Source organism: Diplotaxodon limnothrissa, linkage group LG17 (genome assembly GCF_057381915.1).
Source record: "Diplotaxodon limnothrissa isolate DT_005_m linkage group LG17, D_limnothrissa_male_GT1.1, whole genome shotgun sequence".
Classification (NCBI taxonomy): Eukaryota; Metazoa; Chordata; class Actinopteri; order Cichliformes; family Cichlidae; genus Diplotaxodon; species Diplotaxodon limnothrissa.
In genome coordinates, this window is record NC_140612.1 from 17,581,161 (window position 1) to 17,599,326 (window position 18,166).

The window sequence follows — 18,166 nt, forward strand, 5'->3', positions numbered from 1 at the left end:
TTTGCAGCCTCCTCCAGAGTAAACAGATACACACTGCCAGCCTTTGCAAGAGGGAAAACTCCGAGCCAGATCTGAACCTGCAACTTTGCAGATGAACAGTAGCCCACATTTTTGAGGAGAACCCAAAATATCTAATTGACACATTTCTGGGTTTTATTCCAGATTTATTGGTAAGTATTGATATTATTCAAATGTGTTTATAATGTATTTTTTAAAAAGTAGTAGAAATATGCCAGTTGTTATGAGGTAAAATCTAGATTCAGTGTCTTTGATCTCTCTTGGCTGATTAAAACATTTTTGTCCTACAGCAGCCACCGTAGCTAGGATTATGCTCTTGATTTGGGAGGGTTAAGAAAACAAAACTCAGCAGACTCCAGCTACTGACATCTGTTAGTGAAAAATTGACACACTGTAACTTCAATAAAAAAATATTGATAATAAAATGTTTCCAGTTATTTTTGTTTTTTATTTCTCTGTATTACCAATATCATAACTATTTCATTAGTTCATATTATCCGATTGTTCAGTCTGACGTCACTAGCCGTGTCTGGGCCTAAACTCTGCTGCAGGTCCATATATCAAATGATTACTCAGCATTACTGAGAGTTGAAACACTGTCTAAAGTCTTTCATCTTTAATAAAATGATCAGCGTTCTGCTCTACCAGTTGTAACAATTGAGTTTAACATCCAGGCATCCATGAAAACGGAATTTATGACATTTAACGGAGTTAGAAGTTAGCAGGAAGTTAGCTCGCTAGCTTCTATCTAAATACAATATAGCATGTCCTGACTGCGGGGTTTTGGAAACAAATTCAAACGTACAGCTCTGTTATCACGTCCAAAACCCCGCAGTCAGGACATGCTATATTGTATTTAGATAGAAGCTAGCGAGCTAACTTCCTGCTAACTTCTAACTCCGTTAAATGTCATAAATTCCGTTTTCATGGATGCCTGGATGTTAAACTCAATTGTTACACCTGGTAGAGCAGAACGCTGATCATTTTATTAAAGATGAAAGACTTTAGACAGTGTTTCAACTCTCAGTAATGCTGAGTAATCATTTGATATATGGACCTGCAGCAGAGTTTAGGCCCAGACACGGCTAGTGACGTCAGACTTAACGACCTGAAGGAGGCGTGGTCAAGTAGGCAGACTGTCCTGTCAGTCCTCACTCAGGGCACACACCGCCCTCTACTGCGGTCCGTTGCTTTAAAGCTGATCCAGAGTCAGCCGCAGATTAATCTCCGCTAGGAGCTCCCGCAGCCGAACAGGAGTGCAGTTATTCAGACACAGAGTGCAGGCAGGAGCCGGTGAAGCGCCCGGAGCTCTCAGCGCGGACTGTGCCATGTCTCTGTGACCTCGGGATTTTTGAAGCCGCACCTGCAGGTGAGTCTCCTGATCCGCCGCGGAGGGGGGGCGTTGAGGTCCGGGTTAGTCCGGCGGCTCTGAGCCGTGGGTGGTGGTCTGTGAGCGGCTTCGAGCCTCTGACCTTAGTGGAACTGCGGACCGGAGCAGCTGAGCTGCCCTCTGCTCTGTGGCAGCAGCCCTGCGGTCACGGGCTCCCACACCAGATTCCGCCGGAAAGATCACACACAGTGAAGCTGTGACCGCGCGCGCGCACACACATACCCGAGTCCTCTTTACCTGAAGCTCCAGTGTCTCGGCCTCAGTTCGGCTTCACTCAAAAACACAGACAGGGCTCAAGTGAGTGTAAATTAAACTTTTATGGCCGCGCTCTCTGTTGCTGTTGGTGTGTCTCAAAGAGTCTTAGTGGATGGGTGACTGGAGCTAAAGACCAACTTTAATGCCAGTTTATTCCGGATAGAGGTGCTAGGAGCGGGCAGTGTGTGCGCCGGAATGGCTGGAAGCTTCCATTTCAGCTCCCAGCTTCTCATTTACAGCCCACACCTTCATTTATTCTGGCTGGAGTCCAGTTCTTCCTAAATCAACAGAATCTTAAATGGAGTTTGGCACACTGTGTGTTCATAATAGTAAATGAAGGTGAAGGGCAGCTCCTCCCTGCGCCCGGGTGCTCGCTCTCTCCGGAATAAAAACACCTGCCTGCTTTTGATGGCGGATCCGAGCAGTCAGCGGGCAGGTGTGTGAGGCGGCCCAGGCAGCAGGCGACCCTCCCCGGCTATATGCACAGGGCTGCCCGGTGCTCCACTTGTTCGGCTCGGCCTGGAAGCTCTCTGCTCCTCCCGGTGGTACCGGCTAACACCTGGATTCATGTGGTGCACTGAACCTCGTGCCATCACTGCCGAGAGCAGAGCAGCTAGGTGAGTGACCTGACCGGGTCACAGTCACCTGATGTTTATCAGAAAGCTCCTTCCCCCATACACCATAATGAGCCTCTCTGAGGTCACGTCTAGGTCACTGTTACTTCACTGAAGTGGTTCTGACAGAAGGTGTGATCAGACCTGCTTCAGCTGTGTGTAGGGTTGCCAACCGTCCCTTAAAAAACGGAATCGTCCCGTATTTAGAAACAAAAGTACACGTCCCGTATTGAGCTAATAAGGGACGCACTTTGTCCCGTAATACAGTGAGAATCAAAAGTAGTCTATAAATGTTTATGGAATTAACACTTTGTTTGAAAACATAATTCCCAGCCCCTCTCCTGCTTTGTGACCAATGAGCTGACACCACACTTATGACAATTCGAGTATAACAATTCAGATTACCGCTCATCTCATTGGTCGAGGAAAGGTCGCTTACAGAGAAAATACCGGAAGACAACAGATGACCACAACAAGAAGCATGGCCAACAGGGAAACAAACGCCGACACTGCGGTGCAAGTCTCGGATGACAGTACACCTAAAGCTGGGCAGACACTGTGCGATTTTTTTCAGTCGCGTTATTCAGCTCCTGCTCAAACTGCACAATTGACTCGCAGGGGTTAGAAGTTGGTAGGTCACGATGCAGGTCTCACACTATACCGCCCGATGCTCTGATGCGACCTGAGTGCTCACACTGTGCCTCCATAAAATGAAGGTTATAACAGAAAATCTGTCGCTCTCCCTCTCTGTCTTTCACTCACACAGACACACCACCACCATCAACTTTGCTAAATTGCTAATGAAAAACATTGATCAGGCAGCTGTGACTGAGCAGCAGTGTCGATCCAACTATTTTCACGGTTGTTGTGGTCGTGATAATTTTGTGATGCCACATCGAAAAGGCTCGGATGAGCTTTCCAAAGTTCTACAAGTTGTGCCTCCGTCGCTTGTGTCCAGATCACACGCTGCACTGCCGTGCTGCTCCATCTTTTACACCAACGTTTACGTGTTTGCGCGTGAGCAGTGAGCCCCTGTGGTGACACCCTCACGAGCGATTGATGATCGGGAGCTGGTCGTGAGGTGTTAATCACTTCTCGTTACCCCACGTATACTACACGACGCACGATGAAGGCCAAAATCGGTCCGATCACTCAAAAATCGTCTCAAAATGGGCCTAAAACCGCACAGTGTGAGCCCAGCGTTAGAGCAGCAATGTTTGTTCCCCTCAGAGAAAGGGAAGAATGGGAAAAGGAAAACACCTGGCTGGAAAAAGTTAATATGGGCATGTGCAGTGAATATCAGCGCTATGTGGCCAGAAGTGTGATAATATAACTTATTTTGTGTAATAAACAACTGCAAGGATAGATGATTACAACAAATTGATGACTAATACATAAAAGTAATACATAGATGAATAATGATGATGAGTTATGATGCGTAATCATGGGAACAAGCGGGTTTACAAACAGGAGCAGCTGATTAGCATTAGAAAAGCTGAAATAATACCTCAACTGAAGCCAATTGTACTAAATGCACTAAATGTGCACTGTTACAAGAATATTTTTCTTTCTATTGTTTTCTATTATTTTAAGTTAAGCAGGACAGAGTTCTTTTAAAGAAAGATTTACTTATATTCTCAAAAGTTAAGCATGACAGGCTTCTGTTTAAGAAAGAGACCTGTTTTACTGTGTTAATGTTGTCATTTTGAGCTAAAAATAAATGGCTAAATGATCATTTGTTTCACATGTGTTCATATCACAAAGAATAAACATCTACTTAAATCAAATTCAAGTCAAATGGTTAAAAAAATAATTTCACACACAAAAAAAGAGCTAGAAAATTCACCACACTGGGAAGGGTGAAGACAACTGGGTCGCCCGGCCCTGGCCACGAGGTGTCCCTTATTTATTTTTCAGGGAGTTGGCAACCCTAGCTGTGTGTGTGTTTACTGCTGGAAGATGGGGTTGTTTTTCCTGCAGGTCAAAGGTCAGCGGGCTCTGAAGCTGAACAGTTGGAGGACCTTTGAGCTGGTTGTGTAATCGAGTGTTTGTATGTGGGCTTCCTGTCAGGCTGCTGCAGGCCACAGCTGGTCTTGGATCAGTGCTCTTCATGGGAACCATCGTCAGCCTGCCATCCTCCTGAGAGCCTTGCAGGATATTTCTGGATGTTTCCATGCCTGTGCTGCTCCACTCCACCTCTGATTGTGTTCAGCTTAGTGGTTGGAGGGTTTTGTCCATGGTGAGCGGGTCTTAACTGTGCTGTACTGTGCACCATAACTGACTCCAGGGTCAGTGGACGTGTTGTCATGAGGGTCTGTGTGTGATGTCAACAGCAGGTACAAATGGAGTGGAAACACGCATTATGATGATATCACTTATAAACTTTTCCCATGAACTCTGAGATCAAAGTGAAAAACGTCTGTCCCATCTTCTGGGCGTCTCCCTGGAGCTCTCCCTGTTTGGCTGTGTTGTGGTTGCTGTGACGACAGTGTGATGTAACCGTACCTGCCAGGTGTTGCTACAGGATTATGGCTTTGAAATGGGAAACTGGGGCCGGTTGGGAGTCGGGTTTCGGACTGAGCCAGCGGTCTGATTTTTAGCAGAACAAAGAGGAGGCAAGGGCGTCGGCACACCTGTTTCACCTGCGACTCACCTGTCTCACCTAACACCAGGTATCACACGCTGTCGTAAGGAGCAAAGACAGGAAGTAAAGGAGCTCAGGACCTCCTGAGGGACTGACTCTTCATTTACTGAAGCACACCACGGCCCGCCTGCCCCATCCTCCACACGGAGGGCAGCATGGACCAATCAGCATGGACCAATCAGCATGGACCAATCAGCATGGACCAATCAGAGATGAGACTGTACTCAGAAACAGGAAGTTGAATCTGAAAGTTGAGACTTTGACCTGTTGGGGGCGCTGCGATGCACAAAGCTCGGTGAGAAGAATCCGAGGACATTTGCTGTGCTCTACTCGAGGATCCAACAACAGAAGAAGGAAACACAACAACACGCTCACGTGTGTTAGGTACCTGATCAGAGTCGGTGATATCATCAGGTATTAAAGTCCTGCCTGGAGACTGGTGTTTGGTTTCTGTGACACTACTGAATCGTCAAAGAGGAGTCATGGGGACACATTTGGTTTATGAAGCCATGAAATGCCAGATCAACAAATCCCAGGTTCTTCTTCTCTGCTGATCAAACTTCTGATCCAGTCCAGATGACCTGTGAGCAATAACTGATCAATAACTGAAGATCTGTCTGCACTCTGAGCTTCAGGAGAAGCTTTGAGTCTGAATCAGAGGCTCTGTTGATCAGCTGCTGAAGATCAATAAGTAATCGTGACACTGAAGTGTGATGTCATCAGGCAGCAGCTGTGTGAAACAAATAACATTTTATTTTTAAAGCGGGTCAGCACCACAGATGAATCAGGACCCATTATCGCTGCAGGTTAGATTAAACTTTATTGATCTCCATGGGTGCGGTGGGCGTGGCCTGCTGATAAGATGCGTTTCCCTCACAATGAGTCATTTATTCTAAAAGAAAACAAAAATAAACCGCACATTTCCTTAGCGACCAGTTTTGATAACAGTATTGGGTGTTGCATGACTCTTCTGCACAGAGTAAACTGAGAGTTTTAAGCCCACTCGGTGTTTCCACTGCCACCTGGAAGCCCCGCCCCTTCCCTATCCCCCACCTGTCCGTCATTAGTGATTAGTCAGGCTTAAAGCAGAGGATCCTGGACGCCAATTCGCTGCTGCAGCGAATCCCGGTGCTGCACCAAGCCCTGGATCCTCGCTAATCCACCACATGATGCTTGGAGTCAGAGAAGCTTTATTTGAGCCGTCTGCGGCATCGACCTCACACTCCGCTCACCTGTGGACGACTTGGACAGGTAGGTGCTCGCTTGGTTTGTTACCGAGGCTTTGTGGTCTGAGAAGACGCCGTCTGTGGGTTTGTCTGCTGCAAGGATTCCGCGGTTCAATTTCTGGATTCAGAATAATCCGCTCTCCAAGTTCTAACTCCTCCCTTTCAAAGCTGCTTCCTGTGATTGGCTGTCTCTCACAAACTGGTGGTCTCAGGTCACAACGATCTTAGTTTATCATGAATCACAGCATCTGCAGCCAGATGTTTTGAGTCCCGAGGAGATCTTTGTTAAACCCAAACCTCAGTCAGACAAGTGACTGATACTCCCTCCAATGGAAGCGAAGAGAACTGCTGATGTGAGTGGGCGGGGTTTATCCTAACCTGAACAGAATTTAGGACCAATAAACAGGGACTGAATGTCTGTGAATGATCCACATGGCACAAAACATTGTATCAGAGCTCCTGAGGAGACAACAGGAAGTTGCTTTTATGCTGCGATTTTTGGATCCGCTGCAGTCGTCACTCTGAGGCTGCAGTTTGGCAGTTTGAGCCGGTTCAGCTCACGGTGCCAAAGGTTTCCTGTCTGTCCTCAGGGTGTAAATCAAGGGTGCCCAGTCCCGGTCCTCGAGAGCTACCGTCCTGCAGCTTTTAGATGCATCCTTGTTCCCACACACCCGAATCAAATGAATGGCTTGTTATCAGGCCTTTGCCAAACACGATGGCATGCTGAAGAGGTAATCAAACCATTTGATTCAGCTGTGTTGGAGTAGGGATGCATCTAAAAGCTGCAGGATAGTAGCTCTCGAGGACTGGGATTGGGCAGCCCGTGTGTGTGTGTGTGTGTGTGTGTGTGTGTGTGTGTGTGTGTGTGTGTGTGTGTGTGTGTGTGTGTGTGTGTGAGAGAAAAAATCTGGTTCAGTAATAACATCAGTCTGGGTTTTTGTGCTTAGCTCTCTTCCACCTCATTGTTAACGTCACAGAGCCAAAGTCACAGACTTCAGTGACCCAGCTGGCGTGGACGCCTCTTTATTCTTTTCCGCTTTTGTCTCAAATACCTGCTGACGAGGTGGATTGACCAATCAGCAGGCCCACGGGGCGTGTTTGTGTTTGGCGGCAGGTGTAATCAGAGCTCAGAACTTCTTTGAGATCAGTTCAGTTCTGTGGCTCTGACTGGAGGAAGTTTCTGCTGAAACTGTTTGAAGCGCCCTTCAGTGTGACCTCCATGATGTCAGCAGGTCATGGTTGTGACTGCTGCCGTGCCTGCCACAATCTGTGTCAGTCAATGATGCTCGGTGTGTTTGTAGATGCACTTGTTCACTGAAACTCACTCTCACAGAGACGAGCCACTCTCCACTCACTCTGTGCAGTGTGCTCCTCGGTACTCCCTTGCTGTGAGCCGGTGTAACGAGGCCGCCTGTAATGGGCACCGTGACCCTCTGAGCAGGAATGAAGACTTCAGCACTTTCAGGATTACTCAGGATTATTTTTAGCCTCCTTTACTGCGCCGGCCCTCGCGGACCTGCTCTTGAACAAACTGCAGGTGGAAAGGTGCCTCCAGCTGTGGGTCTGAAAGCGGGTCAGCTGGCGAACACGTGCTGCAGCGTCCAATGTCAGCACCACACGGTCACTGCTGATGAGTATGGATCTTTTCCGGAGGTGATGGAGCTGTGAGCGAATTGGTGTCAGTGACCCGATCACTGAGGCAATTTTTGTTTTACCTTTTTATTTAATAAAGTGTTTCTTCAACATACAGTTCACATTCAAATCTGCAACAATCTTTAAAAACTGATTAAAAATAACACTATAAAATAAAAAAATGAAGAAATAAATGAATGAAATTATGTTTTTAAAGGTACTTGCTAGAAAAAGAAACCAGGGAAATCTAAAGAGACATGATTAAATAAAATTGGAAATGAGACAAAACACTGCAAATAATTGAAGTTACAAGAAAGTCATGAAAACTGATTTTAAAAAAAAATACACCACCTAAGAAAAATTCTCACAAATGTAAATAAAATAATAAAGAAAAGAGTTAAAGAAGTCAAAATAATTTACAGAAAAATATAAAACTAGAGAACATGAAAATAAACGTGTCATAAAAGATTTGAAAGTGAACTTTGAGGCATCAAACTGTTCCTCCTGCTGAAGCTGCAGAACACGCTCAGTATTTGGGTTACAGACCAATCGGAGGACGTTAATCAATGTCTCCTCACTGTGAAGCCAGTCACATGACTCATGACCGCCATCTGAGATCAGGGACTGGAAAACTGAAAATTGGAGGGGCACGGTGATGAAGTTGTGATTGAGCGGATGAGACGTGGCGGCGATGGCTCTCCTGTGTCAGCTGATGGTTTGTGAGGCAGCGGCAGACACCAGAAGCAGTTTCCATGGTAACAGAGCTGTTTCACAAGCAGTTTAATATCTGAGAGATGAGCAGAGTTCGTTCACCATCTGCACTGAGAAACATCAGTGAGGAAATGGGAAAAACTCTGAGATTTAAACTAAAAGGAGGAGTTGTAGAAAATGTCTTCTCTCTGAAACATGGATGCAGTGTGAGCGGAGCACTGGATTGAGGGTGTGTGTTCTTCTCCACCTTCACTTGTATTAGAGTTTGATCCTGAATTTGTTTCAGTGGAACGCTGTGAGGTGGATGTTTGTTGTCGGAGTAAAGATGGAGGGAAGCCGACGGTGCTGCGGTGACCTTCTGAACCCTGACATCAGTGTCATCTCTTTTATGTGGGTGGAGTCTCACGGTTCTTGCTTCATGTCAGACCTTTCCAGGTCTAGAGGCCCAGAGCGTGTGGCGGCTCGAGCAGGGTGTTTTTCCAGTGTCGGCGTGGAAACGCCTCCCAGATCAAACACACAGTTAATGAGTGACCGACAAGGACGTTCTTATCAGCCTGGTGACTCCCCGCTTCATCTCTTTTCTTTAACATGTCACTCTCCTCTCCTCCCGCCGCTCACCTCAACACATTTATTATTCACAGCTGGAGTTCCTTTGAAAGCCGACCTGTCCTCACATCCATATTTTTGTGACATCACAGCGTCCTATATTCATAATGTACACTCATAATAAACATGGCATTTTATTTTTTGTAGCCTGATACGACTGTGGGTAACTGAGGGGGCTTTTAGGTGTGACTCACAGCGAGAATCAAAGTGAACTTTTTCTTTTCCTGACACAAACCAGTAGTGCTGGGCGATATGGAAAAAATATTTATCACGATATGAATTATTTTATATCACGATATACCACAATATTGCCACGTTTCCAGTTATTCTCTGAAAAGTTTCTTTTCTCCAACTTTATTTTGAAGAGACATTTAACGGAACTGTCACAAAAATGACAAACATACATTTTAGTGCAGCAATATAAATGTATCAAATGAAAACAGCTGTGGCCTTCACTTTTAATTTTTTTGTTTTGTTTTGTTTTTCAAAAATTATAACCAAATGCCAGATGTACCCCCTCTTTTTGGTAAAAGTGCTTCTTCTTGAGCTGCCTGTGTAGCCGTCCTGTTGCATGTCCGGGCATGAAACTGCAACCTGTCGCGCATCCATCGTTTTGAGTTACTGTAAAGCATGTTGCAAATCTGGGTGCACGTAAAGCAGCACCATGTCGCAAAACAACAAGACGGAGTTTCTTTGTGAAAAACCTTTCCTTTTTTTTTTTAAATTTACGCAAGAGAAAATAGAGTCTGTATAGTGAGAAGACAACGCTGATATATTTGCCCCAGGCTATTTAATTATATATTTTATGTAATAAATTATAAAATTAGGTTAGAAACGACAGAAGACAAACGGCACGATAGCCATTTTTCTATCGTTCACACGATATATATCGTCATATCGCCCAGCACTACAAACCAGTTTAAATCTGTGTGCTTTTACTTTGAAATCCACATGGCATTTAAAGGATTAAAGTGTGTGTCACAGGATCGGTAAGGAGCTTTAACTCTACACACACCTAATCCCCACCTTCCTCCTGCTGAGTGAAGGATACCGGGAAACGTTCAGGAAACTCTATTTAAACAATCATGCTGTAAACGCCTCGTTATCGTAAAGCTTGCTGACCTCACAGCGCCATTGATGCCCCGCCTAAGATAAGTGAGAAAAGAAGAAGTGGCTCTCGCCGTGGTGACCGCATCTCCTCCCAGAGCAAATAGAGATGACAAAACTGAGCCTAACCAGCGTGATCTTTGACCCCTTCAGCTTCCTGGGGTGTCAGGAGGAGGTGGTGGAAAATTAACTTCATATCCATCAGAGTGGGCGGGGCTTTGTGGGAGTAATGATGAGGATTTAAAGCCACTGGGGCTGCACAGGTGGGTGGACGTGCTCAGGTGAGCAAGTTAAAGTCAGGATGACAAATTTGGAATCAGTGTAGAATCAAGCCAGATGCTGATGGTGGAGTAAAACGTAAATGATCATTCAAATTTCGAAACACTCAAACGATCCTGCAGTAGCGTCACCGCCCACCAGAGACATCACAGCCTTCAGACATGAACATTTAGAGCTGAACTGGATTTTCAAAAAAATTTATTTTCTGAACGTCATTAATCAGTGGCGGTGTTCCTGCGTTTGGATTGTATTGGTTTAGTGGAGAAGCACACAGCGGATTATGTGGTTGGTTCTTCTTCATTGCTTTCTGTATCTGCTGTCTTTGTACCTTTTGAAAACATTGACGTATATTGGGCTTATTTGGAGTTGTGATGGCTTCCTGTCACGCTGGAGGCAGGGTCTCGATGAGGTCACAGATCCGGCCTTGGCCCTAGTCTCAGTTGGTTTGGGTTGTAATGCCTGTACCTTGACTCTTCCTCACCTTTGTGTCCTCATGTTTCTGCTGCTGTCACCCGCGAGGGCTCATGATCGGAGGAGCTAACCAGCCAGTGTATTTTGAGATGGTGTTTTGGTATTTTCACTCTGCTGTCGTTACATCACTTCCTGCTGTGGACTCATCTCTCCCTGATTGCGGTCTCACAGGTTTTCCTCCTCTGCAGCACAAACAGTATGGCTGCAGCCTGGTTACCATGGCTATGAGTCCCAGCTGAATGGCGCTGTGGGAAAAGTAATCACGCGTGGCTGCACTGTACATACTGTGTCATTAACTACCATAAATATGCTCGGGCCCCCTTTGTGTGCCACGCAGTTTTAATTTCCCTGCCGCTCCGTGGGGAACGCCCAACGAGCCATTAATGAGATGAACTCTCTGAGGGCGACTCGCCACTCAGCACTCAGAAACATCCAGATTAAACCCTCGCGTTTCAGCAGCCATCCTGGATGCTCTGGCAGTACTCGCAGCAGCCATGTTGGCGGTCAGGTGGTTGCTCTGTCATCGTAGCGTCCATACCTTACAGGTTGAACCACTGCTGCCTCTGCTGGATGTCAGAGGAACGGCAGCGTGGCAGCTTCATTTTCAGCTTCATTTTCAGCTTTTAGGAGTTATAGAGTTTTAGGGGACCCACAGGCCTCTGAAGAGCTGCTGTTTGGCCTTTTTTGTGCCGTTTCCACTAATTTAGTTTTAGTAAAATGATGAGTTTTGACGCCTCAGCATATATCAATAAAATTGTGGTTTTACGGCACCAGTGCATTCCAGTAGTGTCAGGAGGTATGAGCTTTGTGCAGATGTTTGGTCACAGCAGATAAATGTATTACATTTACCCGGAGCTAGCCTTTGACCCAGCAGTGTGGTCATGTGACTCATGGTGCGTCTGCGTCTCTTCCAGCTGATGGTCCACCGTGAAGCAGCATGAACGGATACGAACCTCCAGCTCTCGCCTCGGGCGTCTTCGGCTCCTACAGCTCGCCCATCAAGTGAGTTTCCCAGCAGCCTTTTCTGCTATTGGCCATGTTAGCCACGTTAGCTCACATGGTCACTTTTTGAATGTGAAACACTGTTAATAATGCTTACTCTGATATGAGGCATAACCTGTGCTGTTTCTGTGACACTGATTGTTTCTGAAATAAGAGAATCTCTTCAGGTTTTTAAAGTTTTATTTTAATACTGAGCTTTTACTGGACTCTGGTAAATTTCGTTCATCAATTCTTTAAGTAAATAACTGAGGTTAATGTATAAAACATTTTATTTTGAACAGTTTCAATTTTCGTTGTGTGTATATTTTGTGGCTATTTTTAAAATAGTTTAAACAATTTGGTAAGTATTAGTTTTAAATATTCAACAGATTTCAAAATAAGATTACAAAACTACAACTTTTCTTTTTAAAAATACCATAAAATACAACCATAAATTTGTGATGTAAATGAACTGAGTAAATTTAAGTTTAACTGCAGATTAATTGTAACGACTGAAATCTTTCATTAGTAAGTCTTGTATTATGAATTATTATAAAATAGTAATTATTATTTAAAACATACTTTTGTATAGTCTTTGGTAAAGCTTAAAAAATATTTACAGTTTCAATTTTAAATGTATTTGAAGTGTGCATGACAATGTTCAGTTTTGTTAATAATTCCAGTTATTACTGAGTAGTGCCCATTAAACAATTTTAATGGTTAAGTCAGAACTTTTGTTGTTTGTTTGTAAAATGACAGTTTTTGGAGGATTTTTGTGGCCAACTGAAAGCGTCTCTGAGTTTCTTATCCGTGCTGACGCTTCTCGTCTCGCAGCAGTAGAAGTTAAATATTACTGCAGCTCAGCTTCTCTCTGAGAAAACCTCAGATTAAAAATTAATGAAAACTCAAACCGGACACGCTTCAGGAGCTTTACTGGTCTCTGTTACGTCTATACCGAGGCATCTGCTTCTGTGACGGTGTTATTAAGAAATAAACTGAGATGTGGACAGGAAGCAGCTGTCTGACCTCTGGAGGAGCAGAGACCGGATCTCATGGTTTCTGGTTCTGAAGCAGGACCGTTCTGTTTTTCCTGGTTCGTGTGTTTATTCACTGTCCCCAGCCCTAAAAACATCAGCGTGTCCCTGCCCACATAAGAGGATAATCTGGGATAGACCAGCTAATTTCTCTGGCTTGGAGTCATATATGGAGACTGGATATTGATCTGAAATCAATGATTATTGATTTTATTTATTTATAAAGTCAATAATCATTTAAAGAGGGTCTCGCGTATAACTTCATAAGAATAACTTCCTGTGAGTTCCTGGCACAGATTCATTTGTGTGGCAATCATCAGTGGTGTGTCACATGACCAGCTGCTGTGCTGCGCTTCCTGTAAGGTGTCAGGTTTTGTGCCGGCGTGGCTCTGATGTAGTCTGTAATCGCGCTCATTCATTATAAACGTCTTCATGTGGCGAATTAAAGTGTGAACGTGCAAAAGTATCGAGTGACACAGGCGGGATGCCGGTTTGAGATCAGCACAGGAGGGGAGGCAGGAAGTGACATCATAAATAAAACTGTAACAGAAGCCAAACTCGGACACCTCAGAGATGAAGTGAAATAAAATCAAACACTCACGCAGTATCCCTGTCAGGTAAAATCACCTGGCGTCCAATCAGAAGCTGCTGTTGGTTGCATCATCAGCTGATCTCAGATCTGACCTTTGACTTCCTAACTCTGTTCTGCTTTCTGTCCCAGCGGCCATGATGCTCCATCTCCAGAGCCTGCAACGCACAAAGCCAAGACCAGTGCCAAAGCTCTTTACGGTGAGGACCCTCCTTCCTCCCTTCTCCCTCCTCCTCCTGGGAAATGGTGAGGCTGTCCTGGATCATTCTGGACCTCATTTATAATAAAGCTTGGTTCAGAGATGACATCCGTGATCGGGGTGGTACAATGGGTAGCTGACTGTAAGGTGTCTGCAGGTGGGAATGTTACCTGTGAGAGGAGCTGATGTTAGAAATGGTTTAAGGTCATGACGTCAGTGAGGACTAAACAACATGCACAGATTTCTCTGAACACCACATGCTGTAGTCTTCATTACTTCAGATTTAGGTGCTTTTATTCTTGAAACAAACTGAGACTTGGAGTTGAGTTTGAGACTCCAGGTGAGTTAGGTGAACTGAACCTGAGCAGGTTCCGTTCACCTGTGAATCTTTGTTTGATTTATTGGGTTTCAGAGAAATTAGACATGATCCATGACCTCATTATCTGCTTTATCTTTGTTCACAGGATCTGACGAAATCTATTTTCTTCGTTCGTCTGCCAAACACAAAAAGAAAAGTCACAGTGAGACGTGTGTGTGTGTGTGTGTGTGTGTGTGTGTTTTTGTTTGCGTATGTACCACGTTTACATATCTTTGTGAGGACCAAAACTTGGAATTTTACTATTTTTGGGGGGGCCAACAGTCCGTTATGGCAACAAAAGGCTGTCCCCATGAGATTGAAGGCATTTTGAGACTCAAAATGTGGTTTTAGTGTGAAAGTTACAGTTAGGCTATGGTTAGGATTAGGCATTCATTTTTGATGGTTAGGGTAAGTCAATTAGATGTTCCCACCAAGATATGAAAGTGTGTGTGTGTGTGTGTGTGTGTGTCGTGTTTTGCCTCGTTTGGGCGTTACGTGTTTGCAGAGTCGATGTTTCTTGTGAAGCATCGATTATCTTCAGACAGAGGTTTGAAGTCCAAACTCGGGGGTACGACTCGTGTTGTCAAACATCTGTAATGGGACAGATGTTTGATTCGTGTGAGCTAGCCCTCAGGTCTTACTGTGAACACGTGTGCAGTAGCTCCTGGTCTCTATCTCCTATGATCTCCGTCACAGTGAACTTTACCTCAGTGAACATGTGACTGAAGTTCAGACCTCCAGCTTTAGACTCTTCAGCCATTGACTGAGGCCTCCTCAGTTCATCAGCAGGAAATCAAATTTTATGCTCACATTGACATTTACCACAGCTGTCCAGCGGGCCTACTGTTGATATAAACTTCAGTTGGAGGCGCTGAGTTAAGGCTGAGTGTGAGGTAAATGTGATGTGATCAGGAGCTGCAGGATTATGGAGCTGCTGTGTGTGTGAATGTTCTCACTGCAGGAACGATTCCTGCTGAAACTTTCTGCCGTGTCTGAGGCAGAAGGAAGATCTGCAGTGTCCAGAGACTCCAACCAGGATTTGGACGGCTGAGGGTTAACCTCGTCAGAGGCTCAGTGTTTCCTCTGAGACATGTTTTCAGTGATGTAGGATCTGGTTACTCTGGCTGCTCGGGTCATTTGTGGGATAAAAGTCGGCTGCTGTTCTCCAAACTTTTGAACTTTCAGCTCTGCTCAGGATTTCATTGCCAGGTTTATTTTGCTAATTCGCTCTGATCCCTGTCAGTCGCCCAGGGGCTGTTTGGAGTTGCTGCCCATGTCCGAGGAGGCTTCAGGTCACCAAAGAGACGTCAGCACTGTGTTTGATCATGTAACCAAGATTAAACAACGGTTTTGATCACATAGGTCACTTTAACATTTCCTGGGACCAATGACGGAATGGCGTCCCTCAGTCTCAACAAACCCAGTTAGCCCCGCCCTCTAACCTGCAGGAAGTCCAAAACGCGCAAACACACAGCTGGACTTTAAGGCAAAACTTTCATGTGATCCCTCCTCCGTGTGTGAACAGGAAATTTATTCAAGTGAAGAAGAAGCTCCAGCCTGAGCTCAGGTCGTTCCTCTGTGATGAGAGCTGAAGGATTCAATGCTGTTTTTGTTTTCACACAAATAAAAGCCAAACGTCCTGGCGCTTGGTGGAGAGGAGCATCATGGGTAATCTGTGAAACCATTACCTGTTGGTGCACATGTGAATGAGTTTGTTTAAAAACTGAAACGACACATGGACTCTAGCAAGGACGTCGCTGTTGGCTGTTGTTCTGCTGCTTTGCCGCTGATTTGTGAGCAGCTGTGTGCCGGTCCTCCTGCCAGGTGGAGATAATGGTGACGATGCAGATTTGGCTCTTATCTGCGGCTCTCAGCGGCCTCTTTGTTCCCATCACAGCTGATAACATCTGTCACCTCCTTCCGGAGGGGCTCTGAAGCAGCTGAATTACTGACGTCCTCCTGCAAACACCACCTTTAATCCATCACATGTCCAGGTTCACTCTTCTTCTCTGCTTAATTCAGAGCATCGTCATGTGTGTTGCTTTAGTGTCACTTATAGGTCATTGGAGCAGCATAAAACCATCTTCTCATTACAGTTTCCTCAAGCCTTCTCTGAGTCCATAAAATCAAAGCTGAATGCTAATTTCCAGCTTCAGTCATGAAATATGAACACAGTCAGGTTCCCAGGGGGACTTTAGGGAGACATAAACATGATATTCACAGTCCAGAATAAGAGTTTTTCTCTGTTCTTTTTAACAGAACAAAGGAAACATTACACCAAAACCAGCATCAACAGCCTGACAGACACATCGCAGTATCATGTGGAGGTTGGTGCTCACGCCTGCTCCTCTTGCCTTGCATTTTATCAAACCAAATGTGTTCAAATTTAAGGTTTTCACATACAAAGTGACCAAAAATCACCACTTAAATTATAAAAAACATAAGCTGTTTTGTTTGTGACTGTGATCGCTTGAAGCTCCTGTTGTCCTGCTGATGTTCAGTTTCCTGCCGTTACTCTAAATCTGTCTGTTCAGCACCTGACCACGTTTGTGCTGGACCGCAAAGACGGGATGATCACGGTGGATGACGGCATCAGACGCCTCCGTCTGCTCGATGCTAAAGGGAAAGTGTGGACACAGGAGATGCTGCTGCAGGTGGAGGAGAAGATGGTGAGCCTCATCGACTTAGGAACAAAGGTGAGGCTAAAAACAAGGATTTATTTTTGGTTTTGTTTTTTGTGGGGGGGGTTGTTTGTTTGTTTGTTTTAATTACAAAAGGCAAAAAAAGAACACTGATTCTCAGTGTGTCCTCAGCTTTAAGCTCAGTGTGACCCACTCCGACTTTAACTTGTGGGTTTTTCTCCTTCAGAACGAGCTGGAGAACTTCCAGATTGGCTCGATCCAGCACTGCCAGGCCGTGATGAACGCCTGCAGCTACGACTCCATCCTGGCTCTGATCTGCAAAGAGCCGGGTCAGGTCAAACCCGACCTCCACCTGTTCCAGTGCGACGAAATCAAAGTAAACAGCCTCTGATTGGGCAAGACACTAAGCTAGCCCTGAGGGCCAAAAGTCCTAAAACACTTTAAAGTTGACTTTACTGTGTGATGAAGGAGTTTGCTGTGAAACCTGTTTGCTGCTAGTAAATGAAAACTTTGATTAAAATTCAGCTTTGATGTAAACGGCAAAGGACCGAGGGCAGAGCCCTGTGGGACTCCAACAATACCGGCCTGTTTGGACAGAGTCAGATGTCACGTTATAAATGTGTTTCATCCTGATGAACAACTTAATGATCTATGTTCTTTCTCTGATAGGCAAATCTGATCCAAGCGGACGTAGAAAGTGCCATGATGGATGCCAAAGGAAGCAAAGTGAAAAAACGGCCGGAGACCCTGAAGTAAGAGCTGAGACACTCTGAGGGTTACTAAGCCCAGTTTCTCATCCTAGAAGCTGATTGGCTGATCTGTCTGTCTGCAGGATGATCCTGAAGAGCGATGGCATTATCCCCCCTCCCCCTTCCGCTCCTGCCCCCCAGCCGCCACCGTCACCTGATCTGGTGGACGTAAAGAGTCGTGCAGCAGCCTGGTCGGCATGGACCAATGAGCAGTACGAGGGTGAGTTATGTCACTTGCTAGAAGCCCCAGTCACCTGCGGTTCAAACCTTCTGGTTGTGAGGGACAGCCAGTCAGAAGAAATTTGGGTTAAAGTGGGAGGAGTTTAAGCGGCTTGTTTCGCAGAGTATTTGGGATTATCTCTGACCAGCTGCTTCAAGCTCACATGGGTTTTGTTTTTGTTTTCTTCTTTTGTTTTCTTTTTGACAGTGAAAGCAACAAATACTGAGTTTTGTTTTGTTTTTTTAATACAAAGGCTGCAGGTAAAGTTTATTCAGATGAATCATTCTGCTTTTTATTTCTTTGAGGATTTACTGTGATGTGACTCTGTGTGGAACTGATATGGGTGATAGGACGTAGTAATAAAAATGTCTGTGTTGGTTTTCAGTCACACTTTAATGTTTTCTCATGAATCGGGTGTTACGTTTTCCTCACACATGCGCT

General features: G+C 45.1%; 1 protein-coding gene across 3 annotated transcripts in view; it reads left to right on the forward strand.

Annotated features, from left to right (window-relative positions):
• The first annotated feature begins 1,217 nt into the window (after positions 1 to 1,217).
• Positions 1,218 to 18,166, forward strand: part of eps8a (EGFR pathway substrate 8a, signaling adaptor) — a 31,311-nt gene continuing 14,362 nt past the window's right edge. For all 3 annotated transcript variants that reach the window (XM_085375414.1, XM_085375415.1, XM_085375416.1), the window contains exons 1-8: positions 1,218 to 1,387; positions 11,868 to 11,955; positions 13,690 to 13,757; positions 16,374 to 16,441; positions 16,649 to 16,810; positions 16,983 to 17,132; positions 17,426 to 17,508; positions 17,589 to 17,725. In XM_085375414.1, the coding sequence (XP_085231540.1) occupies positions 11,891 to 11,955; positions 13,690 to 13,757; positions 16,374 to 16,441; positions 16,649 to 16,810; positions 16,983 to 17,132; positions 17,426 to 17,508; positions 17,589 to 17,725 (733 nt within the window). In that variant the 5' untranslated portion in view covers positions 1,218 to 1,387; positions 11,868 to 11,890. The remainder of the gene's footprint in view (positions 1,388 to 11,867; positions 11,956 to 13,689; positions 13,758 to 16,373; positions 16,442 to 16,648; positions 16,811 to 16,982; positions 17,133 to 17,425; positions 17,509 to 17,588; positions 17,726 to 18,166) is intronic.